The sequence below is a fragment of the Arvicanthis niloticus genome, chromosome 28 (genome assembly GCF_011762505.2).
Source record: "Arvicanthis niloticus isolate mArvNil1 chromosome 28, mArvNil1.pat.X, whole genome shotgun sequence".
NCBI lineage: Eukaryota > Metazoa > Chordata > Mammalia > Rodentia > Muridae > Arvicanthis > Arvicanthis niloticus.
Window position 1 is genome coordinate 19,753,026 of NC_133436.1, and position 24,346 is coordinate 19,777,371.

The window sequence follows — 24,346 nt, forward strand, 5'->3', positions numbered from 1 at the left end:
CAGTGTTCTGGTGGCTTGATTTTACTATGAAGCAAAGAAAAATAAAACAAATCTTTCTTCCCTTCTCCCTCTTCAGTCTGATGCAAATGGAAGGCATTTTATAGCCCGAAACCCAGAAAATAAAATTACCAATAAGACTGGGTTTTACCCATGGTTCACTATGCTCCCCACCCTTCTAAACATGTGCCATGCTCGTGCGGCAACTTTCCCCTTCCCTTGCATTGCTTCTGTGTTTTACATGTTATACAGAACTATGTAGGCTGGGGGACCTGGATGAGTCTCTCTGGGTAGCTGGACATGTAACAACATGGAGCCTCAGGAGCCTTAGGATGGTTGCTCATAGGCTGACCAAGTGCACTGAAGAAACAGAAAAGGGATCCCCAGAAGATGTTGGAGACGTCCAGTGAAGGAGAGACAAAGATAAATTTCCAATCTTTCTACACAGGATCTCAGTACTCCATGTGTCCCAGAAGTATTCTTTATCTTACAGCCTGAGCTACTGAGCATGACTTTCTCATATTCTATATAATAAATACCTCAATCTACTTTGCTTAGGCTCAAGTTGGTGTCTACATATAACTCAGATCCACATAGTTCTAATTAATGAGCCCAAGGGCTCTGGGCTCTATCTAAATGAGCCAAAGCTTCTAATCCCATTGGAATTTTTCTCATGAGTGCTCAGTCTGGGATCTGCCGACGTTTGTGCTCAGAGACTACCTTTACAAGTGCACTTCCATGGGTTGCTTTGCTTGTGAGCAGGTAACACTTCATACTGGATGCTAAGGCGGACAGATGGAATGTGAATGACCTCATCCGTCTTTAGCTGTGGCCAAGCATGGAGAAGATGCCAAACTGTGCCAAACATGGCATCCTTCCCCACACTCATCTCATGGTGAGTAGCATCTCATGCTCCTGTTTTCATCGGACCTGCAGCTTTGCCATTCCAAGTAGTGTGCATAAAAAGAGCTGGTGGCGAAAATGTATTTTCTCTGTTTCCAGAACATTCTTTGCTTGAAGGTTTAAGGAGTTTTATATGGGATATGACTTCTGTACATCTATCCATATTTTCATAATATTGATGCTATTAGACAACAATAACTATTAGGGACTCTGCTAGGCACTCCAGTATATCCTTTATAAAAATTAAATAGAAATAGTTAGTTCCAATAATTCTACGAGATAAGTACAGTTATAGCTCTATTTTCATAATAAACATGTGAATGTTAGTTTAAAAATAACAAGATTACTCAAACATTTGTTACAGACAAGTTTCTGTCCTCCTAATAAATGAATGAGGAAGTTCTACCTTAATTTGATGTTACTAGGTAGTCAGGAGATAATTGGGTCATGAGGGTGAAGCCTCACAAATGGGATCAGTGCCCTTATAAAAATACAGAAGAGAGCTTGCTTCCCTTTCTGTCTGGCCTCTGGCCCGTGAGACTATGAGGAAGCCTCATTGGGACTCAACAATGCTGGCATTTCTTATGTTGCAGAAGTATGTGAACTAACGTCCCACTGCTTAAGCCTCTTGTCTATGGTGCTTTTTGCTTTTTCTTTGAAAGCCCCAACCAAATCACACCTCACTTAGTAGTTATCCTCCATACAAATCACTACAGATATTATGTGTTGTTTAATGCGTCTACTTCCACTGTAATGGTGTTACCTCAATAAAGCATAAATTCCTGTAGGGCGCATGCTCCATGGTTTATTCGTTCTATTAAATTCCTGACCAATTACATACATTATTAAAGTAGAAGACACAGAAGTTTATGAGTGAAGAAAATAAATGACTGCTTCCTTGTTTGCAAAGTGATGTTATAAACAGACCTGTCTTATACCATTATGAGAATATTTCTAACTTCATTTTACACCATAATTATTGCTAACAAATAAGCCCCCAAAAATCTTACCTTGGGGAAGTTGAGTACATCTAAATCACATAACTTCCTTATAAAAGGTGACCCTTTTTATTCAAGCTGGATTATCCTCTGCTTAAAAGTCATAGTATAATCTGATCATTGTCTCAGTTTAAAACTCAAATAAAAAAATGTAAATATTAAAAGTAGCTATTTCTGTGCTATTTGGTATGTCCTTTGCTAGGAAAAAGAGAAAAAAAAAGATGGCGGATCATGGTGACCCCAGTTTGCTGTCCTTGGTGGAAAGCAGACTGTATTCATCCTCATCTTCCCGAGGTCACCCACACTCCTTGCTCTTGAGCCAGGGCTCCTCTGGGTGACCTCCCATTCTAGCCTTCTCCTCCACATGCAGGGCACTTAGAAAAAAATGCTCCTGAACATTATCTCTTGTATTTTTTATTCTTTCCTCATGTCTACACTTTCTCTGTGTGGTGTGTCCTACCTCTTTCAAATGCTTTGACAGTGGTGCTTCAGGTCCACAGCTCTTGCTGAGACCTTCATTTTGATGACCAGACTTAAATTTCCAAGTAGCCCATGGGCACCCACACTTGGGTACCCTTACAGCATCATCAACCAGATACTCTGAAGCACAACTCCTCACCCTCCCCCAGCCCCACCACAGCCCTTAGATTCCCTCCTGACTTCCAGGTTTTATCCTCCAGGATAAAATTGTGACAACCACAACATTCTACCTTTATTTCTTTAGTTCTGCTCCCTTAACTGCTTTTCTGGTTCAAATGAATGAAACCCGGAAAGAAAAGAAAAGCAATACGTTAGATTCAAGTTTCATTATGGCTTTTACTTTTAAAACTTAAAATCTTGAAATCAAACCTTTGTTACCTGATCTTTCTGTACTTAACCTCGTCTCATAGAGCTTCTAAATGATTCTGACTTTCCAGAGACCTTTACTGTACTTTTTCGTTAACAGAAAAAGTATCTAACATTGCATTAAAAACTGGATAATAGCTGTAGTTTGTCTTCTTCCTGTATCTCTAGCTTTATCCACTGGCTCCATCCTCACAGCGGTCCATGTACTTTGTTTTTATCAGAGCGCATGCCGTGGCCCAGAATCAAATGGACGTTGTGTAATCTTTACTTACATTATTTCCTACACGTGAAATAAGCTCATTGTAGAGTGATTTATAACACTGAAGAAATTCACTAATGTGAAGTCCAAGCTCTAATGCTGTTAAAAAAAAAACCTCTCCAACCTTCCCTAAAAGCATAGGAAGGCAGTCTTTTATGCCTGGACATGTAAAACATCATGCAAGTCCTTTATGACAGACACCTCCTACTGACTTACATATATTACTATACTACACTCTCCTTTACTATATTGCAAGATTGCAACTGCCAGTGGCTTCTTCTTATATGTTGTCTAGCATTATGTCAAATATTAAAATGTTTCTAAGTTTTCAGTTGAAACAATAGTTGGTTAGATGAAGGAAAGAATCAATTGTACAAACTGCCCAGTAAACATTATTATCAAATAGTAAAAGTTGAATGACAAATGCTTCAATAAAACTGCTTGTTCATTATGAAATAAATTAAGAATTACACTAATGTTAAGAGTAAGAGGTCCTGTACACAGGAAGCCAGGAAAGTTAAACACGCAGGCTTGTCTCTTCCATGGAAGGAGATATTTACCCATCTTTCTCCTGGCACTCTGGGAAAGCATGTAGTTACAACTGGTGATCTTTTGCTATCTGTAGAGACAAGCCTCACCTGTATCCCCCAGACTATTATGTTTGCATGTCTCAGACTTTCCACACTAAATCTTCAGCATCACTTTAGGCCATAAAACCTAACCTTGTGAGAGATGTCATTTCTGTGTTATCTTCAGACCAGGCCAATCCTGTCTCCCACAAGCATTATGTTTACTTCAGTCAGTTTCCCTAAACCCTAAATCTTGAGTACTATTTCCAAGCCAACAGCAATCATTTTTATAAAAGAAGTCAGAAGTACTTTGTAAAGAATTTCAATGTAAACATGTCTTAAGCTTTGTTATACTTACAGAACTGAGCTAATTGTCACCAACAAACTCTTCTTCCCCTTGTGCTGTGCTTTAATATGGCTAAAATAAATGGCTAGGGACCACACTCCAGAAGTTTGGCCCAGTACCTGCTCTCTAAGTCAGATCAAGCTAAGTTTCATTCTTGTCTCACCTGGATCATCTCCCTGCCAGCCAGATGCTTGCAGGAAGCCCCATAAAAATAATCTCAGACTAGCAAGACTTTTCATCTTGAGCCACAATGGGTTGTATGTTCTTCCTGGAGCAGAGATGTGTTGGCTAGGCTGTGACTCACTGTGATTGGCTGGGCTGTGACTCACTGTGATTGGCTGGGCTGTGACTCACTGTGATTGGCTGGGCTGTGATTCACTGTGATTCTTGGTGGCTCACAGTCAGGTTTCTCTTCTTGATCAAAGTTGGACAGAGAAGCCCAATGCTGACCGGTGGTGGGGTTGTGGAGGTTGGGAGGGTGAGGGGTGGAGAAGTGGGTGGCGATAATGACTATTAATAAAGGCAAATAAGACTCTAGCAGGGAGCTATTTAATCTTTACTCCTGTCACTGTGATAAAACACCCCAGCAAAAGGAACTCAGAGGACAAAGAGTTGAGTTTAGCTCTCAGTTCCAAGTTTCAGTTCACCATAGCAGGGAGGTCACCTCAGCAGGAACTTGAGAGAGTTGGTCATATCATACCCCTAACTAAGAACAGAGAGAAATGAATGCAAGCAGGCTCTTACTCCATGCAAGGCCTGGCCCAGGAAAGAGTGCTGTCCACACTTAGAGTGGGTTATTCCACTCAATTAATGCAATTAAGAAAATTTTTTTTCTATCCTAACCCATCCAGACAATCTCAGTGAGATTCTTTTCCCTGGCAATTTTATGTTGTGTCAAGTTGTCAATCAAAACTATTACAGGTGTAAGTTGAAGGATATCCTCTAAGTCCCAGTCTTTTTAGTACTTAGTTTTCTCTTGAATTCAGAGAAAGAAAAACAAAACAAAATGAAAACAACAATAAAATAACCAGTCTGGAGAGATGGCTCAGTGGTTAGGAGCACTGACTACTCTTCAAGAGGTCCGGAGTTCAATTCCCAGCAATCACATGGTGGCTCACAACCATCTGTAATGGGATCTGATGCCCTCTTCTTTTGAGTCTGAGGACGGCAACTGTGTACTAACATACATAAAATAAATAAATCTTTAAAAAAGAAACAGTAAAATAACCCCATGCAAATACTCAGGGAAGATTGCAGCACTGTAATAGTGAGCTTTCATAAGAACGTGTGCACTAATATTACCCTTCTGTATCATCATATTTTCTTGTCATTATAATTTATTTTTAGTCACAATTATGAATGTACAAGCTCAAAGGAGTGTACCTCAACTTTTCATTTCAATGAACTACCAAACTGGCCCTCAGTTTACCTTTAATTAGTGTAGTAAGTAACTGACTAATTCTATGTCAACTTGATCACAAAGTCTAGTCATCAGAGAAGAGGAAGCCTCAATTGAGAAAATGCCTATAAAAAAAACCCAAAAACCAAAACCAACCAACCAAACAACAACAAAACCCAAGGCTGTGCACAGGCCTGTGAAACATCTTAATTGGTGATTGGTGGGGGAAGGGGAACAGCTCATAGTTGGCTGCTGGTCCTGGGTTCTATAAGAAAGCAAGCTGTTAGGCTGAACTAGAAATGGGGAGCAAGCCAGTAAGCAGCACTCTTTCCATGGCCTCCAGATTCTGGCCCTGCTTGAATTCCTTTACCTGATTTGCTCAAATGATGAATGGCAGAGTTTAAGCCATATAAATACTTTGCTTTCCAAATTGCTTTGGTCACTATTAAACACAGTAGTAACACTAACTAGGACAGTTAGCTAACTTCAGTTTATTAAGAAAATACTTGAAATGCTAGTTAGACTATGCTATTAGTATAACAACTGCTTTTAAAGAAGCATGCTATTTACCTGGTAGTTTCTCTCTTTCAGTTCTATCAAACCATCGTTGCCTTAATAGGAAGTCATACCTAATTTGTGTTTAAGTTATCACTTCTTTATGAAGTACACTGCCAAAAAGGATAAAAAAATTTGATACCTTTATAATAGCTGAGGACTAAATATTTTCTGATTTAATGACTCTGCAGGACACACAAAGGAAAGTAGAGTTATGAAAAGTGAATACACTTTGGTTGGCCTTTTAAAGTTATGCCTCAAAGACTTGCAACAAAAACAAAAATTAAAAACAGGACATGTGTCTGATGAAAAGTTCAACCCAAATGCTAAACTTATTGATTAAACTCTTCCCAACTTTTTCCCCAGAAAATGCCTAGCAAACGTTCAAATCCTCGGTTCTATCAGAATCTTACTATGACAAAATTCAAAGTATTTAAATATATTTGGCAAGATGAGCCATGTGCCATGAGCTCTCATGTGTGTTGGAGAAGCAGGTTGCTAAGAGAAAGTCTCTGGACCTGGGACCCCCAGAAGAACTAAAGAGTAGGTGGAAGACACTCATTATGGTGTCTGAACAGACTGCTGAACACCCTCAGTGCACCATAAAAGTAGGAACTGCACATTCCAAAGGCAATAAACTCATTGGGCGACACATTGGCTAGAGTTTCAACTGCTTGCTTTTGTTGCAAAAATCTGCCAGCTTTTTCCTGCTGCAGAATGTATTAGATTGTTTGTGGTTTTGTAACTTTGGAGACAACCCAAAACAAAAAAAAATGGCAATAAAAAAGGCAAAAACATAGTCACTGAGGTTATTGTTATATTTTAAAATTACAGTCTTGTGGGGAGTTATAACAGAAGCAAGAGGGTAATAAATGAGAAAAATGAATAATCAAATTATTGTTTTTTCAGAAAAACGTAGCCCCAGATACCCACTGTGGGTCAGCTCATTTGCCTGGAACATATTGAAGAAGCTACAAATTATGAGTTATCATTATTAATTGCAACTAAATTCATCAACATAGCACCCTGATAAGTTTTGTTAAATTGTAGCTAATAGTTAGACAGTTTACTAGTGAGAACAAGTATTCCATGACAAAACCAAATCAATACGCTCAGATTACATTGAAATTTCCTTTGAATGACAAATCCCAAATGAAATTAATTTGTAAAGTCATATTGTGAAAGGAATCTTCCCAAATTGTAGGGAAAGCAGTCAGGGTGTGGGAGGCTGGTCCAGATGTACAGTGATTCTGGCTGCTCTGGAAGTGACAGGAGTCACTCAATAATGTCAAAGAGCACTCTTGCATCCCGCACGCAAGCATAAGGCTCCTTACTCACAGGTTTCTCCAACAGTATTTTCATTCATCCACAGAGAACCATATTTCCAGATACCAGCCTGAGACATCCCAATCCCGTAGACTCTCAGAATAATAACTTTGAGGAATGATGCATGATCAAAACTTACTGCTTGTGAATATTCCAGTTTAAAGTGCCCCTGCCCAAGTGTGTGTGTGTGTGTGTGTGTGTGTGTGTGTGTGTACATTTGAATGATGTGTATGTGAGTGTGTTTGGCACGTGCCCATGTGTATATAAGGAGGTACTCACTCCTGTGAGAACATGTAGGAACTATAGCAGTACAGGGGGATGTCTGGTGTCTTGCTGTGGCATTCTATACTTTGTACCCTCCTTTGAGGTCTCTCGCAGAAGCTGGGGCTAGGTTGCTGGCCAGAAAGCCTTAGCAACCATCTATTACTTATACCTTTCTCCAATTTCCATAGTGCTGGGGTTACAGGTGCACACCACTCCTGGCTTTTTACAAGTGATTTTTTTTTTAAACTCAGGCCCTCAGGTTGGTACATCGAGTAGTCTTACTCACCAAGCCACCTACCTAGCTACGTAACTAGCTACCAAGGATATCTTCCTCCTGCTGATTTGCTTTCTCTCACCCTTGACCATTTTTAATGAAAGAAGATGGTATTTCACAGCTGTCTACTGTAGCTAATGGTTTGTTTACTTATTTATTGGCTTATTTATTGCTCATGTCGTGAACCTGGAGCTTTGCTGTTGTGCTAAGAACTCTCTGGAAGTCATTATTGATGGGACACTGGCTACAAGAAAAGTCACAACAAGGAGAAAAACATTACTAGGCATCTTTTATGACCAGTAGCTTATAAAGGACTTAATAGAAAAAATAAGCCTGGATCATTGGCTTCATTCTAATGCTACTAAGTGGGATGTGTTTACCTAAATTAAAATAATCATTATTAATGAGTTCAAAGATGCTTTTTCCCTAAAGCCTTCTGTTTCACAGCCACAAGTTATATGATTTCTGTAAGATGTCCATGTGTGGCTTAAAAAAATATAGAACTTAGTGCATCTAGATTTCTAGATATATGTTAAGACGAGAAATTTTATACCAGCTTAAGACTCAGGCAAAGACAGGCTAAAACGAATTACATTGAAAGTTACATAAATCTGGAGAAGCTCTGTTTCTTTAGCTACATGGGAGGAAAGTGGCATCCATCTCTCTTCCTAACTGATTTACATGGATGTAATAGTTATAAAATGTCATTTATGATGTAGCTGTTGCTACTGACATTCATTTTAAAGATCCATCTCAAGGAGCAAATATAATCCTAATAATGGTGAAAATTACTGAATTATTAAAACATTCTATTTTCTTCAGAATTTCAAGTATCCATGTCATTTTTTTTAAAATTATAAATACTGCACAAAATGTGTTTTCATGACCCTCAGCAAGATAGTATGTACAAAAATTTAATAAAATCAGGGAATACATACTAGAATAATTATCATGGAAAGTTTGTTACCCAGAAGTACCAGAATGTAAATCATTTAGACTTTGATGTTCAAGTTTAGGTTTTTCCTTATTTATGTTTTGCTTTGTCACTAAAAAAAAAAAAAAAAAAAATTATTCTGATCATGACAATAAAGAAGAGATGTCCTAATTCATGTGTAACACCGTGGAACATGTTCATTACAATACGTATTAAAGTTGAATAAATAAAAGTACGGTGATACAGCAGATGCTTCAGGGACATCATAACAGGATAGGCTTGATGTTCCATTGCAATCCAATTTTGAAATGGCAATCTCCCATGAGGCCTAGCCTCCACCCCAGATGGTTAAAAGCATGGTTTCAGAATAAAAATAAATCAGAAGCTATCTTCAACCATGGTCTAAACTTTCACTTAGAACTAGTGTTTGCTTCTCTGACCTGGACCAGAGTATATTTATTCTCCTTAGACTACGAACTCACATCACAGGAAAGATGTTCCTGACAAAACTGCTGTTTGAATCTCTAGAAAAAAGCTTTAGTCTCTGGCCAGCATCGCTCCATGATTCTTGCTGTTTCAAAGGAACGGGATCAAAAAGCACTTTTAAGTTGATATCACTAGTGCAACAGAGAGGTTTGAAAAATGTTTAGTGGAAGAAGAGACAGTTTAGACAGAGAGAGGCTAGAAAGAAGGAATGATGCAGGAGGAGAGGGTGTGTGTGTGTGAGGAAGAGACAAAAACAGAGAGACTTAGAACCCCCGATTAGACAACTCACTTGGCATTCCCTGCCCCAGGCTTCTTTCTCCGGAAAATGTTGAGGAAGGTGTTGGAGCGGCATGGCAGCTTGCCGTCACCGACGTGCATGCGCACTACATCCGAGGTGGTGAAGGCACTGCGGACATTCCTCTCGGGTTTGGCAATAATGATGTACATCTTGGGAGTGAACATGCACCCCAGGGCCACCGTCACACTGAGGCTCACTGCGAAGCAGGTAGTGATGATCTTGTAGTTGCTCCCAAAGTAAATGGGAACGAAAGCCAGCCAGATGATGCAGGTAGTGTACATGGTGAAGGCGATGTATTTAGCCTCATTGAAGTTGGCGGGCACGTTGCGGGTCTTGAAGGCATAGTAGGTACAGCTCATGATGAGGAGTCCATTGTAACCCACAGGAGCCACTACACCCAGGTTGCTGGTATTGCAGATAAGGTAGACTTCCTTGATACTCGGGTAGGACAAAATTGGCATGGGAGGCTCCATGATGATCAAGGTCACCACTAGTGTCAGCTGTACACTAATCAGAATGGAGGCTATGATCACTTGGGCCCAAGCACTCATGAACCTCGGCTTCCGGGTGCAGATTTTCTTCTTGCTGCCAGCCAGGATGCGTGCAATACGGTTGGTTTTGGTCACTAAAGCAGAGTAGCACATGGCAGAAGAGAGGCCAACGAGGAGGCGCTGGAGGTAGCAGGATGTGGTAGTAGGTTTGGCGATGAGGGTGAAAGGGCACACGTAGCCAAGGAAAATACCAGCCAGAATGATATAGCAGAGCTCCCTACTGGAGGATTTGACCACAGGTGTGTCCCGGTACAGGACAAAGATGAGGGTGACAAATAGAGTCACGAGGATGCCCAGGCAAGAAAAGGCGATGGCTATGATAGATTCTATGTCGCTCCACTCGAGGTAACGGACAGGAATGGGCTCACAGCCTGCAAGGAGAAATAGAAAACGATTTTAATCAAGAGTCTGGGATTTCTGTTGAGCAACTGTGCTAGTGCTTGCCAGTTACTGGAGGCATAGCTACAAGCCATATCCGTTATGGTTTGTGGTATTTGTGTTATAAAATCCCTCCATGTTACTCAGAGATTGCCTTCCTTGGATAACCATACCTCCAAACTTAGTGTCATTACAGTCAGATGTGACTTACTTGAACTTATAAAGTGTGTTTTCCTTCAGCCCCAGTGTTGTAAGCAGTTGTCTCTGCATTGGTGAAATTTAATTCTACAATTTTTTTAAAGAAAGGCAGCACAAACATTATGGTGATAACAGAATAGACTATGTTAACAAGAAAGAAACTAAGATTTCTTTTTATTTTATGCAGCCCTTGTCTGTAAGCACAGAAGGCTTATTATAGACAAATTTTAGCATTTGCAGAGCATTTTATGCTTGGTATAATTTGAATTTTGTAGACAGTATTCACATTCTCTTGTTTACCACACATTTTTGTATTGCCTAAAGTGCCATGTGCAGTCTGAGTCTGGTGGTTGAAGCGTTGAGTTAATAGCCCTTGGTAGACATGACAAAGAATGAAAGTTCTCTCCATACCTCTCTGGAGTCATGGGCATTGTGCTTTTAATTGCCCCTTATTATTTCCCTCCTTATAGAGATCCAAATTTGTTTTGCATTTGAGTGAAAAAAGAAATGCTATCATGCTCAGGAGACGATTCTTTCTCAAGAATCTATGTTTGGTTTGGACCAGTATTTCCCAAAACTGTGATACTGGAATGATTTTAATGAATCTAGAGAAAGACTATCTGTTCTATAACCATAGAAGGTGACCTTCCCCCAGCACAGGGGATCAGAAGAAACAATTCTACCTCTGTTCAGTCCATCAGCACCAATCCACTTCAGTGGACATGATTTTGCACATCAACCATAGAGTGTTAGCCATCGCTTCTGATGATCAACCAGCTAGGAAAACACTCTCATCAACAAAGGAGTGGCAATCAGTCAACCACAGCCTCACACGACTACTTGCTTTTTTCAGATGCCCACAAGCAAACACTCTGGAAGTGCTTCAATCCCCAAACCCCGCAGTGCCTGAAACCCTACAGATTATGTACATGTCATCTGCACAGAGGAGCTTCACCTCTCAGGGGGAGCCACCTCTTGTAGCATATAGTTAAGAGAAAATTTAGCTTTTGTGTTTTTTCTGGTTTTCTTTTGTTGTTCTTCTTCTAATTCACATATAGATAGTTCTCAGCATCCATGAGGAATTGATTCTTTCTTCCCAATAATAGCAAGTCTTGGAGATGCTCAAGACCTTTGTCTGAGATGATATTTGCATAAAACTATTTAGTCCCAGGACCCTCCAGTGATACCAAATACGTGGATAACTTTATCTTATATACTCTTATATACTATCATATAACTTATACTCTTATCTTGGATCGCATAATATTTATACATAATGTATAGACACACTCATATGTACATAATAAGTATCTGATAAGTATCATATCTAGATTACTTATAATACTCAGAAAAATATAGATACTATGTAAGTAGTTATTGTATCATATCATTTTAAGAAATAATGAGAAAAATGCTGAGTATACACACACTTACACACATACAACACACATAATGCATATATATAACCATGTGGTCTTACAGAAATGACACCTGTAGCCATCATAGAGTTAACAGTACACTAGCCACAGTGAAATGTCTTTGCCTCATACTTTCTCCCCTGAGCAAGTAGGATGAAAGCTGTAAAGTTGATAGGCAAAGACGGATTTTGGGTTTTGCCATCCTTCATGTCTCCAGAAAGTTTATCAAGATCACTTTGAAGATTGTCATTTGCCAAAATATTGGAGGTACTATGACCAATAAGTCACTCACTGAGTTATTTCCCTTACTCATGTTTTTCAAAGTTCTCAAACTCCTAAGGAATGGTTCTCAGGCTCAAGCCTTTCTACATTCTACTGTGAGATAGACCCAACAGTGTTCTAAGTAGGAAGGGGTTTTTCCCTAAGATTTTGTTATTCTTTCACTGTGACTAGTATACCATTATCTCTACAAAGATGTCAGTTCTATAAAACTACAAAAATTATATATACACTCAACATATACAGACTTTTTCCTTATTATTTCTTAAACAATATAGAATGATAACTACTTACATAGTGTTTACATTATACTGGGTATTGTAATTAACCAAGAATACTTAAATACTTTTATTCCATAACATAAGAATTTGTTAATTTGCTTTTGCTATTGCTTATTTAAGTATACAGATTTATTGCATGTGGTTTTTTGAGGGGTACATTGGTTTGATTCTATTTATTTATTGGTTCATCAAAACCAGATGGACACATGTATGTGGAAAATAGCATGACCAAGGCAGTGCTGGGTAGTCATGTTTAGAAATGATTAAGCTAATGACCAAGAAAAGTGGCACATGTGGCAGCTCTCATCTGTAGCTTCAATATCTGAGAGGGACAAACAGGAGGCTTGTTCTTAGTTCAATTCCAACTTAAACTCCAAAGCAAGAAGGACAAAATAAAGGACTAAAAACCAAGAAAAAAAACCTTTCTCACATCCATCCAATGATTGAGCAGCCCTAACACTCAAGAGTTCTGTCTTCAGACTCTTAAAAGGAGCAGTTCTTTAAACAATTTCAACTTAATGAACCTTTAGGTGCCTTGGATTAATAAAGCCATTCTGTTAGAAAAACCCATAACTGCATAACTAAAATGTTAAGATTGTTATTGAAAGACTATTTTCTGGGGCCAAGCCCTAGAACTTCAGTAGATGGGATGAGTTTTCAGCTAAGACACTATTGTTCGTGAACATGGTCAAATCGAAACTCTACTAGATACAAAAATACCAACATACATGCAATTGAAGAAATAGCTCTTGCGTCAGCATCCCTCTAGAAACATACCACACAGAAACAAATATTAGAGCTCTGCATATAAATGTAGTCTACCACAGGACCTAGAGTCTCACAAATCCACCTGCAGATGAGAAGGCTATACTCTGTTCTAGGCAAATCTGCAACATAGGCACATAAAAAGAGAAAAGAGCCCAAGTAAGCAAGATTTCTTTTTCTTAATATACTGCTGCTTTCAGAAAACAGAAGCAAGAAGCCAGTAGCTTGTGTTCCTAGAAGAGCAAGAAAGAGTTAATCACCAGAAGCCAGTAGCTTTTGGCTCCAGAAGAGCAAGAGTTAAATTGCCAAAAGTCAGCAGCTTTTGGCCCCAATTGCAATGCCATACCCCTTTTACTGCCTACCCTAGGAAAATGTATGCTGGGATAGACCATGTATGCTGGGATAGACCATGGCCAACTTGATATTTATGTCCTTGTACAACTCCTCGTTTTCAATATGAACAGGCTGTGACTTGTTTCTAATCTACAGGATAAAGGAAAGTTGACGAGATGCCACTTCTAGAATATTACATAAGTGATAACTTCTGTCTTGCTAGCCAACATTCTTGCTGACCCTGGTATAAACTAACTTGCCATGCTACTGTGGTCCATATGACAGAGAACTGAGGATATTTTCTGCACAGCCACCCATATAAGATGGAGATCTTCATCCCAATAACCAATGGGAATTATGTCCTACAAACAACCACAAACACAAGTTTTGAAGTCTAACTTTCTCCTAACATGAGATTAGACATTATACTTAGTCTTGTGGTTAAATTCCTCAAAGCAGAGGACTAATTAAAACCACTCCCAGGTTTCCAACCCACAAAACTCTGTGATGATAACTATGTGCTGGTTTAAGCAACTAAATTAAATTTGTTATATGTAAGAGACAATAAACTCACATATTCAGCCATTTCCTTACTTCAAGGGCCAACACTTAGACCCTTGCTGTAATACTATTACAGTTATAAGCCAAATTAGTCAAAACATCTTTAGGCCTGGTACTATATCATTAAATTTAATGTCCATATTAAATTCCTTTTACTATCAAAAACTGCCCAACATTTTCTGCTACTTAACTAATTATAAAATATTACTATATTTCTCTCCCATTTTCTGCCCTATGATAGTCACAGAAAGTAAGTCTAAAGATCTTAAGTGATGAAGCAGAATCTCAGGATTATGTTTACTTCAAGAAGAATTTCTATACCCTACAGGAATTTGAGCATTCAAATACTAGTCCACGATTACTACTCTTTCTGTGTGTGCTGTATTAAAAATAAAAAGGACTCTTTTAGGTTTGATAAGAAATAAAGCAGTCCTATCCATATTATAAATATTGTGTCCCAATCTAAGTTTATTTCTAATTGGATATTTATTTATTTACATTTCAGATGTCATTCCCTTTCCCCATTTTCCCTCCCTAGAAACCCCCATCCCTTCCCCCTCCTCCTTTTTGCTTTTATAGCATTTAAATTACATGCAAGTATTAAGGTAGGTTCTAGGTTGAGGAACTAGCAATACAGTAGATGCAAATAGTCAAGGAACAAGCAAGACAATAAACACAAATAGTCAAAGTACAAGCAAGGCAATAAACAAATTCTACAAACAAATTCCCATGATCACCGTTTCTAAGGGCTTATCAAGGTGGCCAAAGTATCTGAGACAACTTCCTTGTCTTAGCCCAAAGTCATTTTCATGTCTGAAGCCTACTTCTTTGTTCTAACCTAAAATTTAGATTCCTGCCTGAAATTATCTGAAATTTAGCATCATCTGTGATCTGCAGAGTTGAAAGAATAAAAAGGAGTAATGATGTCTACTATTTATGAACTTAGTAGAATTTTTTTTTATTTCTATTCAACATTTGTAAAAACTATTTTGAGAGCTTACTGAGAATCAAACCTTGGATTCTCGTACCCTAGTCTAGTACTCTACAGCTAAGATATATCCGTCTTCAGAAACATTTCTTTTTGAGTCTTTAAGCAGTTTCTAAAAACTAAACAGTAATATCCATTCTTTGAGTTTTAAATGTTACCTAAAATAATTGCTGTCATAAAAGTTGATTCACAGTAAAGAAAATATAAAACTTTAGAACACTATAACATATTTTAGAAAGAGTTTTCATAGAAGATCATGTGACGTGAAAGGACTATTCTAATTTTTTAAAGGTCCTTATCAAGAATCTCAAATAAAAGAAAATAAGTTGTTTATAACAGGAAATCCATCTCTTGTACTTGAGTACTGTCAGAAAGACATGACTGGGAAAGGCAGTCTCTAGAAGGAATCCTGTCACTGTTGTTCAGCTAAATTGACATAGTGTCAAACTGCCATGTAAATATTTTAGCATATACCTATAAGTCAGGTACTAGTCTCAGCCCTGACAGCAGCGAATGACTACTCAATGCGCTGAGAATAAGTTACAGTTGAAGGCTCAGCCCTAAACAAGACATGTATACCACCCCCACTAAGGTTGGATGAATGGGATAGAAAAGAGGGTAAGAAGAGAATATATGGAGAAGAGCTGAAAACTGCCATCTTTGGGCCATGATAGGAGCCATTACAAATCTGAACGTAGGGCAGCAGTGGCTACCTACACTGTTCCTTCACAAGACCAAGCCTTGTTCCTACACAAGCCTTCTCAATAGTCAGTTATGGGAGGCTCATGGAGTCCTACCCTCTCTACTAGTAAACAAGTAGATTCTGGAAGAGGGAGCATCATTACCTAAACTGGATACACACTGTGAGCCTAACCAGGCTCTAAACGAATAGTTCCAAACCCACAGCCACACAGACAGTTCTGGTAAAGCTCAGTGGATGACAAAACAAGTAAGCAAGCAAAAAAAAAAAAACAAACAAAAAATGTGAGAAAGAGATTTGTAGGAGGCGTACAGGGCCAGGGAGGACATGAGGGAGGACGAGAGTCATCAGACTGCTGAATCTACATGTGCAAAACTGTCAAAGAACAACTTTGACACGGTTTCTAAATATTGTGTATATGTTATACTTTTGCATACTCTACTTATTCATGTGTACTTTTCTTTACTGACTTGAAGCTATACAAAGCTGATTCCATCTTAACTGTTTCTCCTACCAGTAATAGGAATCTGTTTAAGCTAAGGCTTTTCTAGGCAGTCTGCATCTCTATGACAATGGCTTAATGGTAGCCAGCAATACTGTTAGTTTGGATCATTTGAGAAGTGATATGCAGGCAAGTCACTTTCGCTTTTTTTCTGATACATTTCACAAGGGCAAGGATTTCATGAGTTCACAAATCTGAAAAAAATTCCCAAGGCTCTCAAAACACATTCATGAAATGCTCTCATTTAAAAGCAAAATGGCAAAATGTATATCACAGCAAAAGATAGGCAACGTGTCAGCATCACCAATCAAGAGAGATCCAGGTGCAAGCTCTAATTTATCCATAGAGATGTCCCATTCAGACTGTGCACTGCAAGTCTATCTGAAGAATGGCAGCTTCGAGACAGCTCAAGGCAAAAATTTCAGTCAGGCCTTTCAGTGAAGGGTAGCACTGGCTGTCACCAGGGATATTTCAAAGTTTACATCTTACAAATTTAACATTGTCAAAACTCAAAGAAAAATACACCTCCACAAAAGACCATAAAATTGTCCAAATCTAGCTGTGCAACTGTCCTGAACAGTACACCATGCACCGTTAAAGGAAAATGTCTTTGTCCTTGAAACAGACCTGGCAATCTTGTGCAGTAACAGGAGCAGTTTATCATAATAAAAACACAAGCACAGGCTTGCCACTCCACTGTGATCCTAAGATTGGGATCACTTTTCCTACCAACAAGACGCCAGACTCTTTGCATGTGCGGAAGTCAGGCTCTTGAATGTCAATCAGATCCACCCCAAGCTGCAGGCACCTGGAGCTTATGAATAAGTTATGTCTTGAATAGGTTTCTTAAAGATTGGCATTTCCCTCTCTTTATTTTCCCTTGATTCAGCCATCTGAAAATTAGGAAATTAGGTTTGCCATCTTGAGGAAATTGATTCTAGTATCCAATTCTGTCATACATGTAATGTTAGTGAGATTATGATCTGTTTTGAAGTGTTAAAATTATGACACTCCTGTGGCAGAGCATATTAAGGCATCCTGCAATGGATGGCAAGTAGTGATTTACCATGCCTGATCCCCTCATACAAAAGAAAACTTTTAAACCAGAATTGCTCCTATCTAAAGGAAATATGGGGACAAACTGTGGAGCAGAGACTGAAATAAAGTACATTCAGAGACTGCACCACCTGGGGATCCATGTCATATACAGTCACCAAACCCAGATACTATTGCTGATGCCAAGAAGTACTTGCTGACAGGAGCCTGATATAGCTGTCCCCTGATAGGCTCTGCCAGAGCTGACAAATACAGATGCAGATGCTCACAGCCAACCATTGGACTGAGCACAGGGTCCCCAATGGAGGAGTTAGAGAAAGGACTGAAGGAGCTGAAGGGGTTTGCAACCCCATAAGAAGAACAACAATATCAGCCAACCAGACCCCCCATCCCCAGAGCTTTCAGGGACTAAACCACCAACCAAAGAGTACACATGGAGGGAAACATGGCTCCAGCTGCATTTGTAGCAAAGGATGGCCTTATCTGGCATCAATGGGTAGAGAAGCTCTTGGTCCTGTGAAGGCTCGATGTCCCAGTGTAGGGGAATGCAAGGTGATGAGGTGTACGTGGGTGAGGGTTGGGGGGCACCCTCATATAAGCAAGGAGAGGGTGGATGGGATAAAGGTTTTGTGGAGGGGAAACTGGGAAAGGGGATAACATTTGAAATGTAAATAAGTAAAATATCCAATAAAAAAAAGAAAAAAAGAAAGTAAAACAAGAACAACAACAAAAAGAAAAGTTAAAAAGAATTGTCTGTAAGATATCCAGAGCTCCCAAAACAGGGCAGCTTGGCAAAAGTACATGGCCAGTCATTCAATGAGCCAGAGGTGTCATACAAGTTAACCTTCAAGCAGGCTTCAAATCACTCAGCCAACTCAGACTCCAATTCCAGGACCAGAGGCTACTTCTCATCCTTGAACCAGATATTTCAGAGTTAATAATATCCAAGTACATTCGGAGGCTAAAATGGAATATCATATTTCTTTGTAACTAGGTCAAGTCACACATAACACTGATTAAGAAGTCGAGGCAATAATTATTTTACTCTAACTATCTTAGATAAATTTATGACATCTATAACACTATTTCATGATAATATTATTAAAATTCTTAACCCAATGTATTTCCTTAATAACAGTTACCTACAAAGTGGGTAAATGTACAGTTTAGATGTTCATTCTATGAAGGCTTTTTTCTTCCAAGGAAAAATAATTGCTTCCTGCCATGTATTCATATGACATGGTGCACAGCCCATGCTGTGAGATTTACTTCACTGTTTACATATTTATTCTCTTGTAATGCTTCTTATATGCTATGTGCTTACCACAGTTTCTTCAAAAATATCTGGGTACAAAATTGGTAAGATATATTGTAGAATTAGATAGATAGATAGATAGATAGATAGATAGATAGATAGATAGATAGACAGATAATAGTGTAGAGGTCATGGTGATTGGCAAATGGAGAAAATAAGTAAAGATAGTCATTTGTTATGCTTTTTAATGACAAATTTAGTACAGGTTGTCTTTTAAAGAAGTTTTTTATACTATTTTATGTTTTAGAACAAATTAACATTATTGCATCACTTTTAATTGGTCCATGAATTATTAAATCCCTGTCAAGTCCTATATCATCATGGAAAAAAATAATGTTTATGAATCATATGAATTGAAGCATGAAATGTTATGTACAGAATTAAAATGCACATACCCCAGAAGAAAATGCAAAAAGCCCAAGAGGTTCCAAATGCACTTCCTTTGAGAATTCACCAATGTTTTCTCAGGCCCAGAAAAAAACATAATCATGAATATTTAAATCACTTATAAATATCTATTTTCATTGATGAGACTATTTGCCACCTTTAAAGTTGATTTCAGTACATTTTTTACAAACCTTATCTTCAGCAACATCAATCATTTCTCAGAGAAACGCACTCCTTATTTTAACAGAAATTTTATAGTAAAAAAAATAAACTCCCATCAAAATAAAACACCCACTGAAAGCCACTGTCTTTGCTCTTCTAAATATTTCTACTGGCTTTTGGTATTCTTTACCAGTGGGGATATTCTCTTCACAATTACAGTTACCATGGCTACACCAAAACCACATTGCCATGTGCTGTGCTCTTGCTCTGTGTTTGACATGGCACCAAGTAAGTGACAAATGGGATCTAATTTGCCACTCATGTGTAAAACTAATAGGAATGTTGAAACAATAGGTGTCACTAACATGTAAGTATAAATTAGTATGAGAGATGTATGTTTTGAAGATACTGAGGTTAACAATTGCAAAATCGTCTGTATATAGTGGAATAGTGGCTGGCTGTTGTGGAGGCTGCATGAGCCGCTACATGGCTCAACTCATTTGAATGTTAAGGTAACCTTTATGTGTCCCATTGGCACATAATACATTTAGCACAGTCAGTCTTTAGAAATGCAACTGTACTGGTGTCCATCTAATTTATGGTCACCAAGATTTCTTCCATGTTTTGTCAAGATGAAGTTCTAATTAATAAAAAGAGTCATCTGATACTATGTAGCTAATATGATCACAGTGGAGAAATCCATGGAATTAAATATGTTACTGAGTTCCATCGTGACTACTGGGTGTGGTGGTATACCCCTGTAACCCAGTAACTCAAAGGGGATATTGAGATGGAAGAATCATTATTTTAAGGCCATCCTGGGCTACATAGTCAGGGCTGTACAAGACAAGTATGATTTGGTCTCAAATAAACAATCAGAAAGCATCACAACATACTAAATCTTTTTTAGTGGATGTCTTAAAGTTTCAGTATGTGTGTGTGTGTGTGTGTGTGTGTGTGTGTGTGTGTGTGTTTGTGCATGTGTGTGCATGCACACATGCATGCACTCATCACGCCTAACAAACACCATGATTGCACATGCAAAGGTCAGAAAACAACTTGCAAAAGTTTCTTCTTTCTTTTTTGTGGGTCCCAGTAATTGAACTTGGGTCAGGCATTTTGGTGGCAATCACCTTAACCTACTGAGGTACTTTACCTGCCCCCTAAAATGTATTTTAAGATCTAGATAGAAGGTCTTTTTCATGTGTGAACTAAGTCCTAACTCATATGAAAATAGAGCAGTAGGAAAGGCTCAGAAAAATTCAAAAGCATGCAGAGGAGGAAAACCCTCTTGTCTCTCAGAGTCAGTACTTCTGCCTTCTGAGTATAACCCCAAAAAGGTTTTTACACTTGGATCTGTCAGCTGAGATCTTCCTCAACTAGCTGGAAGAAGAGACCAGGTGCTAGGTCAGGTACAGCTCTCAAACACAATGACTCTTTGAGGAAAAGTGGATGAGCAGGAAGAGAGAAAACTAGAGAGACATATGAGTGACCAGGAGGTGTGAGTCCACAGGAAAACCAGAGAAACGTGTATGCCATGCAGTGCCTGTATCCTTGAAGTAGGTGATGTGGCCATTGGGCACAGGAGGGAAATAAACAGATTTACAAGGCGTCTTTTATTCTGACAACTGCACTCATCTTCTCATTCTCTACATTGAACAGACATGGATTATGACACAGCTATTAGGTGTTATCTTTTCTCTACTGTGTTCTTTTTTAAAAATATTTTTGCTTATTCTGTAAGACACCTGTAAAAGTGGCTCAGTACTCTCTTGACCCAGAAAATTTTAAAACTTCATTCAAAATAAAGGGTTCAAATATTTACATTCACCTCAAGGACATAGGTGACACTAGGCCTAGAAGGGAATGCATAGCTAAAAAGAAAGCAAATATTTGAAAGATGTCACTTTAAAAGAGCAATGTGTGCCACTCCAGATGTGTAACGGTGGGTTTGGTAGGTATGCCCAAGCTGGTATAGAGTGGGCAAGAGGGGACACAAGATCAGTGGCCCAAAACCTACTTTGGATTCTAGTGGCACATGTTTAAAGATGCTGAGAGTAATGTTGAGCTGAAAAGTTGAGATGTAGGTTCTCTAGTCATCAAAATATATCTACATGAAGAAAGCACCCAGAATGTACTGCTGAACCAAAGGACCGTGTGGTGGGTTAACACATGCATGGTCTCTCCCCTGCGGCGTTGAGATGATTCTTACTGAACACTGTCCTCCTATACATTGTTCCTAACCCAGAAATGAAGGCTCCAAAGAAGAAAAGGATACCTTGGGAAACACACAAAAGAAACAAAACCATAAGACACCAGAATGAACTCAGCATAAAATAAGTACAAGCTATGAAACTTTTATAATTTCATGTGTATTATGCTCTTTGATCAAGGTGTTTTTAATTTACCCCTTATTTCCTTTCATCTCTTCTTTCTAAGCCCCCTCCTTTTATGTAGTTTGGTGTGTGTGACACACTGCATTTAATTAAGATTGCCTGTGTGAGCAAAGGCAATTATTGTATCCAAACATACTAGGTTCCATTCTGGAACTAGATGACGAGACTCTGGAGGTGGGCATTTGTTGGGTAACTTTTAGGTATATGAAAACTTTAAAGCTAGCTTTTAGGTAGAGAATTAAGAGTAAAGGAAAGGGCAAGTGTGTTGTTAATTCTATTGGTGCCTTCGGAAATATTCTATTCTGATCTAACTTGCTTTCTTTAGAAAAGGTTTTTGCACCGAAAAGGTTTTTGATACTCATTTAGATTTAACTCTGACAAGGCTAGCATTTCATGTGGTTGTGCCATTTTAAGTATAATTTTAGCTATATGACCTAGTTATCCTGATCTGACCATTTTTTAAAACTATATTTGGGGAAAGCCATGCATTTAGCTTTCATATTTTTCTTTAGAATCAAGCAAAAGGCCAGCAACCATTAGCATTTTCACCTCTTCTGAAGATTTTCAAAGGCACCCAAGGAGTCATGGGATCAGGAGGTTCATGGCTTGGCCTCCTTGACTTTTTTTTGCACACAGCTTTGTGCCTGTAGGTTTCTTCTACTTCCTCTAAGATGAATGGTTAGTGCACCAAGTCAATACTTAGCCGTATGCCAAGACTTCTAGAACTCTAGACATAAAATTTATGTGAATAATTTTGAAACATGAGTTTATCCAGGGACTATAAAAACAAACTATATGAACATTGCTTTTTTAAAGGTAGGTGTGTGTGTGTGTGTGTGTGTGTGTGTGTGTGTGTGTGTGTGTGTGTGTTTATGTGGTAAGAGCATCCCAGCTCTCCTCAATTTACTTTCAAATAGTTTCTTACATCCAGTTACTCTCCTTTCTCTCTGTAGCTGTTCCAGTCCATATCCTCTGAGATGCCTCATTGGGATCGTAGCAACTCCCTCTTCTCTGTCCAGTCTTGTCTGCATTCAACATTGCCACTGGATCCATCTATATGCAAACAGGCATCATGCTGCCATCCCTACCTTAAAATTTTCCCATGCCAAAAGCCAGAAAGCCAAGGTCTAAACACAGGCAAGGGCTGAGAGAAATACCAACAATCACCATAAGTATCCTACCCAGTCCCATTTCTTAACACTTGGGGTGTCTATCAACCAAGCCCATGTACTTATTCCCTGGTACTTATTACACGTCTACTATAAGCTTTCACTTCTTGTGCATCATCTCTTTGCTTGTCTAAAAAGCTTCATATACTGTATAAGCACCCTTTTCTATTAACTGTTCTATTATCTTCCCCTCACAGATTTTAAGCAAAACAAAAGCTAAGACTGTAGCCAGTCCTGGTGACTCACATCTGAAAGTTCAGTATCTCCACATCTAAAAGTCTGGACCAGGAGAATAGCCATGAGAACAATGCCAAGATGCACACACACATGAGCATACAAATGCCAAGAGCAAAAGGCTGGATTGGTGTTCATTTACCTATGTTTCTTTAGAGATTACAGTAGCAGCTTACATATACACAGCCAACGTCCAAGAAATGATAGCAAATATTAATTCAGTGGACTTGAAATGCCTCAAAATAGCATTTTGGAAAGAAGAAATAGAAAATGTCTCTGAAAGAGAATGTCTACTCACAGAATGTTCCAGCACATGTCTACTTACGTGTGTTCAGGTGGAAACGAACTTCATTGTCAACGCAGGGCATGAACACTTCAAAGGGCTCGTATATAGTTCTCAATACTGTAGCTCTACAAACAAGCTCTACAAAGTTTGTCACAGAAGGCAGTAGTGAAAAGACCCATCTGATCTGATCGGTGAGTCCTCTCAGGAAGACAATGTGACCAAGTGAGCCCAGTCCTACCTGTGAGCTCTGCATTGGGCCACCACCCCAGGTCACAGGCTCTGCATGTGAACTCATCTTGCACAAACTCGTTCTCTTTGCAGGCCGTACAGATCCAGCAGCAGCTCACTTCTCCTTTCCGTATGACCTGCAAGACAGGAAGGTATTGCTTACTGAGAAGCTGGCTCCCCCGACCAGCTCCTCTTTCAGGTGAGGCCTTGTCTTCACAATAACTTTGAAAAGTTTCCTGCCTGCTAAACAGACCTGGGAAATGTTTGAAAAACCCATGAGCATAGAGAGTGGAAACCAACTCATAGTATCCTGAGTTTGGAAGCCATTTGGTAGCAATTTCATACAAAGTGAGTACATTATGGGCTACATTATTTCCATAGCACTTTTAAGAAATAAGACTATAAGCAGGGCATAGTGACACTCACCTTCAATCCCAGCACCGGGAGGCAGAGACAGGTAGATCTCCATGAGTTCAAGGACACCTAGTTTACATAATAAATTCCAGGAGAGTCAGAGCTACATAGTGAAATCTTATCTCAAATTAAAAAAGAAAAAAACAAAAATTTAACTATATTTTTATTTATTTACATTAACATTTATTAATTCTTTTAAAAAAGAAAAAAAAATATTTTTCCCTGAAAAAGTCTTTTCATTCTTTGAATATACTCCAACAATATTGTGGGAAGGTATAGGTGGACCCAGAA

General features: G+C 38.8%; 1 protein-coding gene across 4 annotated transcripts in view; it reads right to left on the reverse strand.

Annotated features, from left to right (window-relative positions):
* The window catches only part of Grm1 (glutamate metabotropic receptor 1), a 376,706-nt gene that overhangs the window by 22,481 nt on the left and 329,879 nt on the right, over window positions 1–24,346 (reverse strand). For all 4 annotated transcript variants that reach the window (XM_076926847.1, XM_076926848.1, XM_076926850.1 and 1 more), the window contains 2 exons: window positions 23,652–23,778; window positions 9,446–10,376 (listed from right to left, as the gene is read on the reverse strand). In XM_076926847.1, coding sequence (XP_076782962.1) covers window positions 9,446–10,376; window positions 23,652–23,778 — 1,058 coding nt within the window. The remainder of the gene's footprint in view (window positions 1–9,445; window positions 10,377–23,651; window positions 23,779–24,346) is intronic.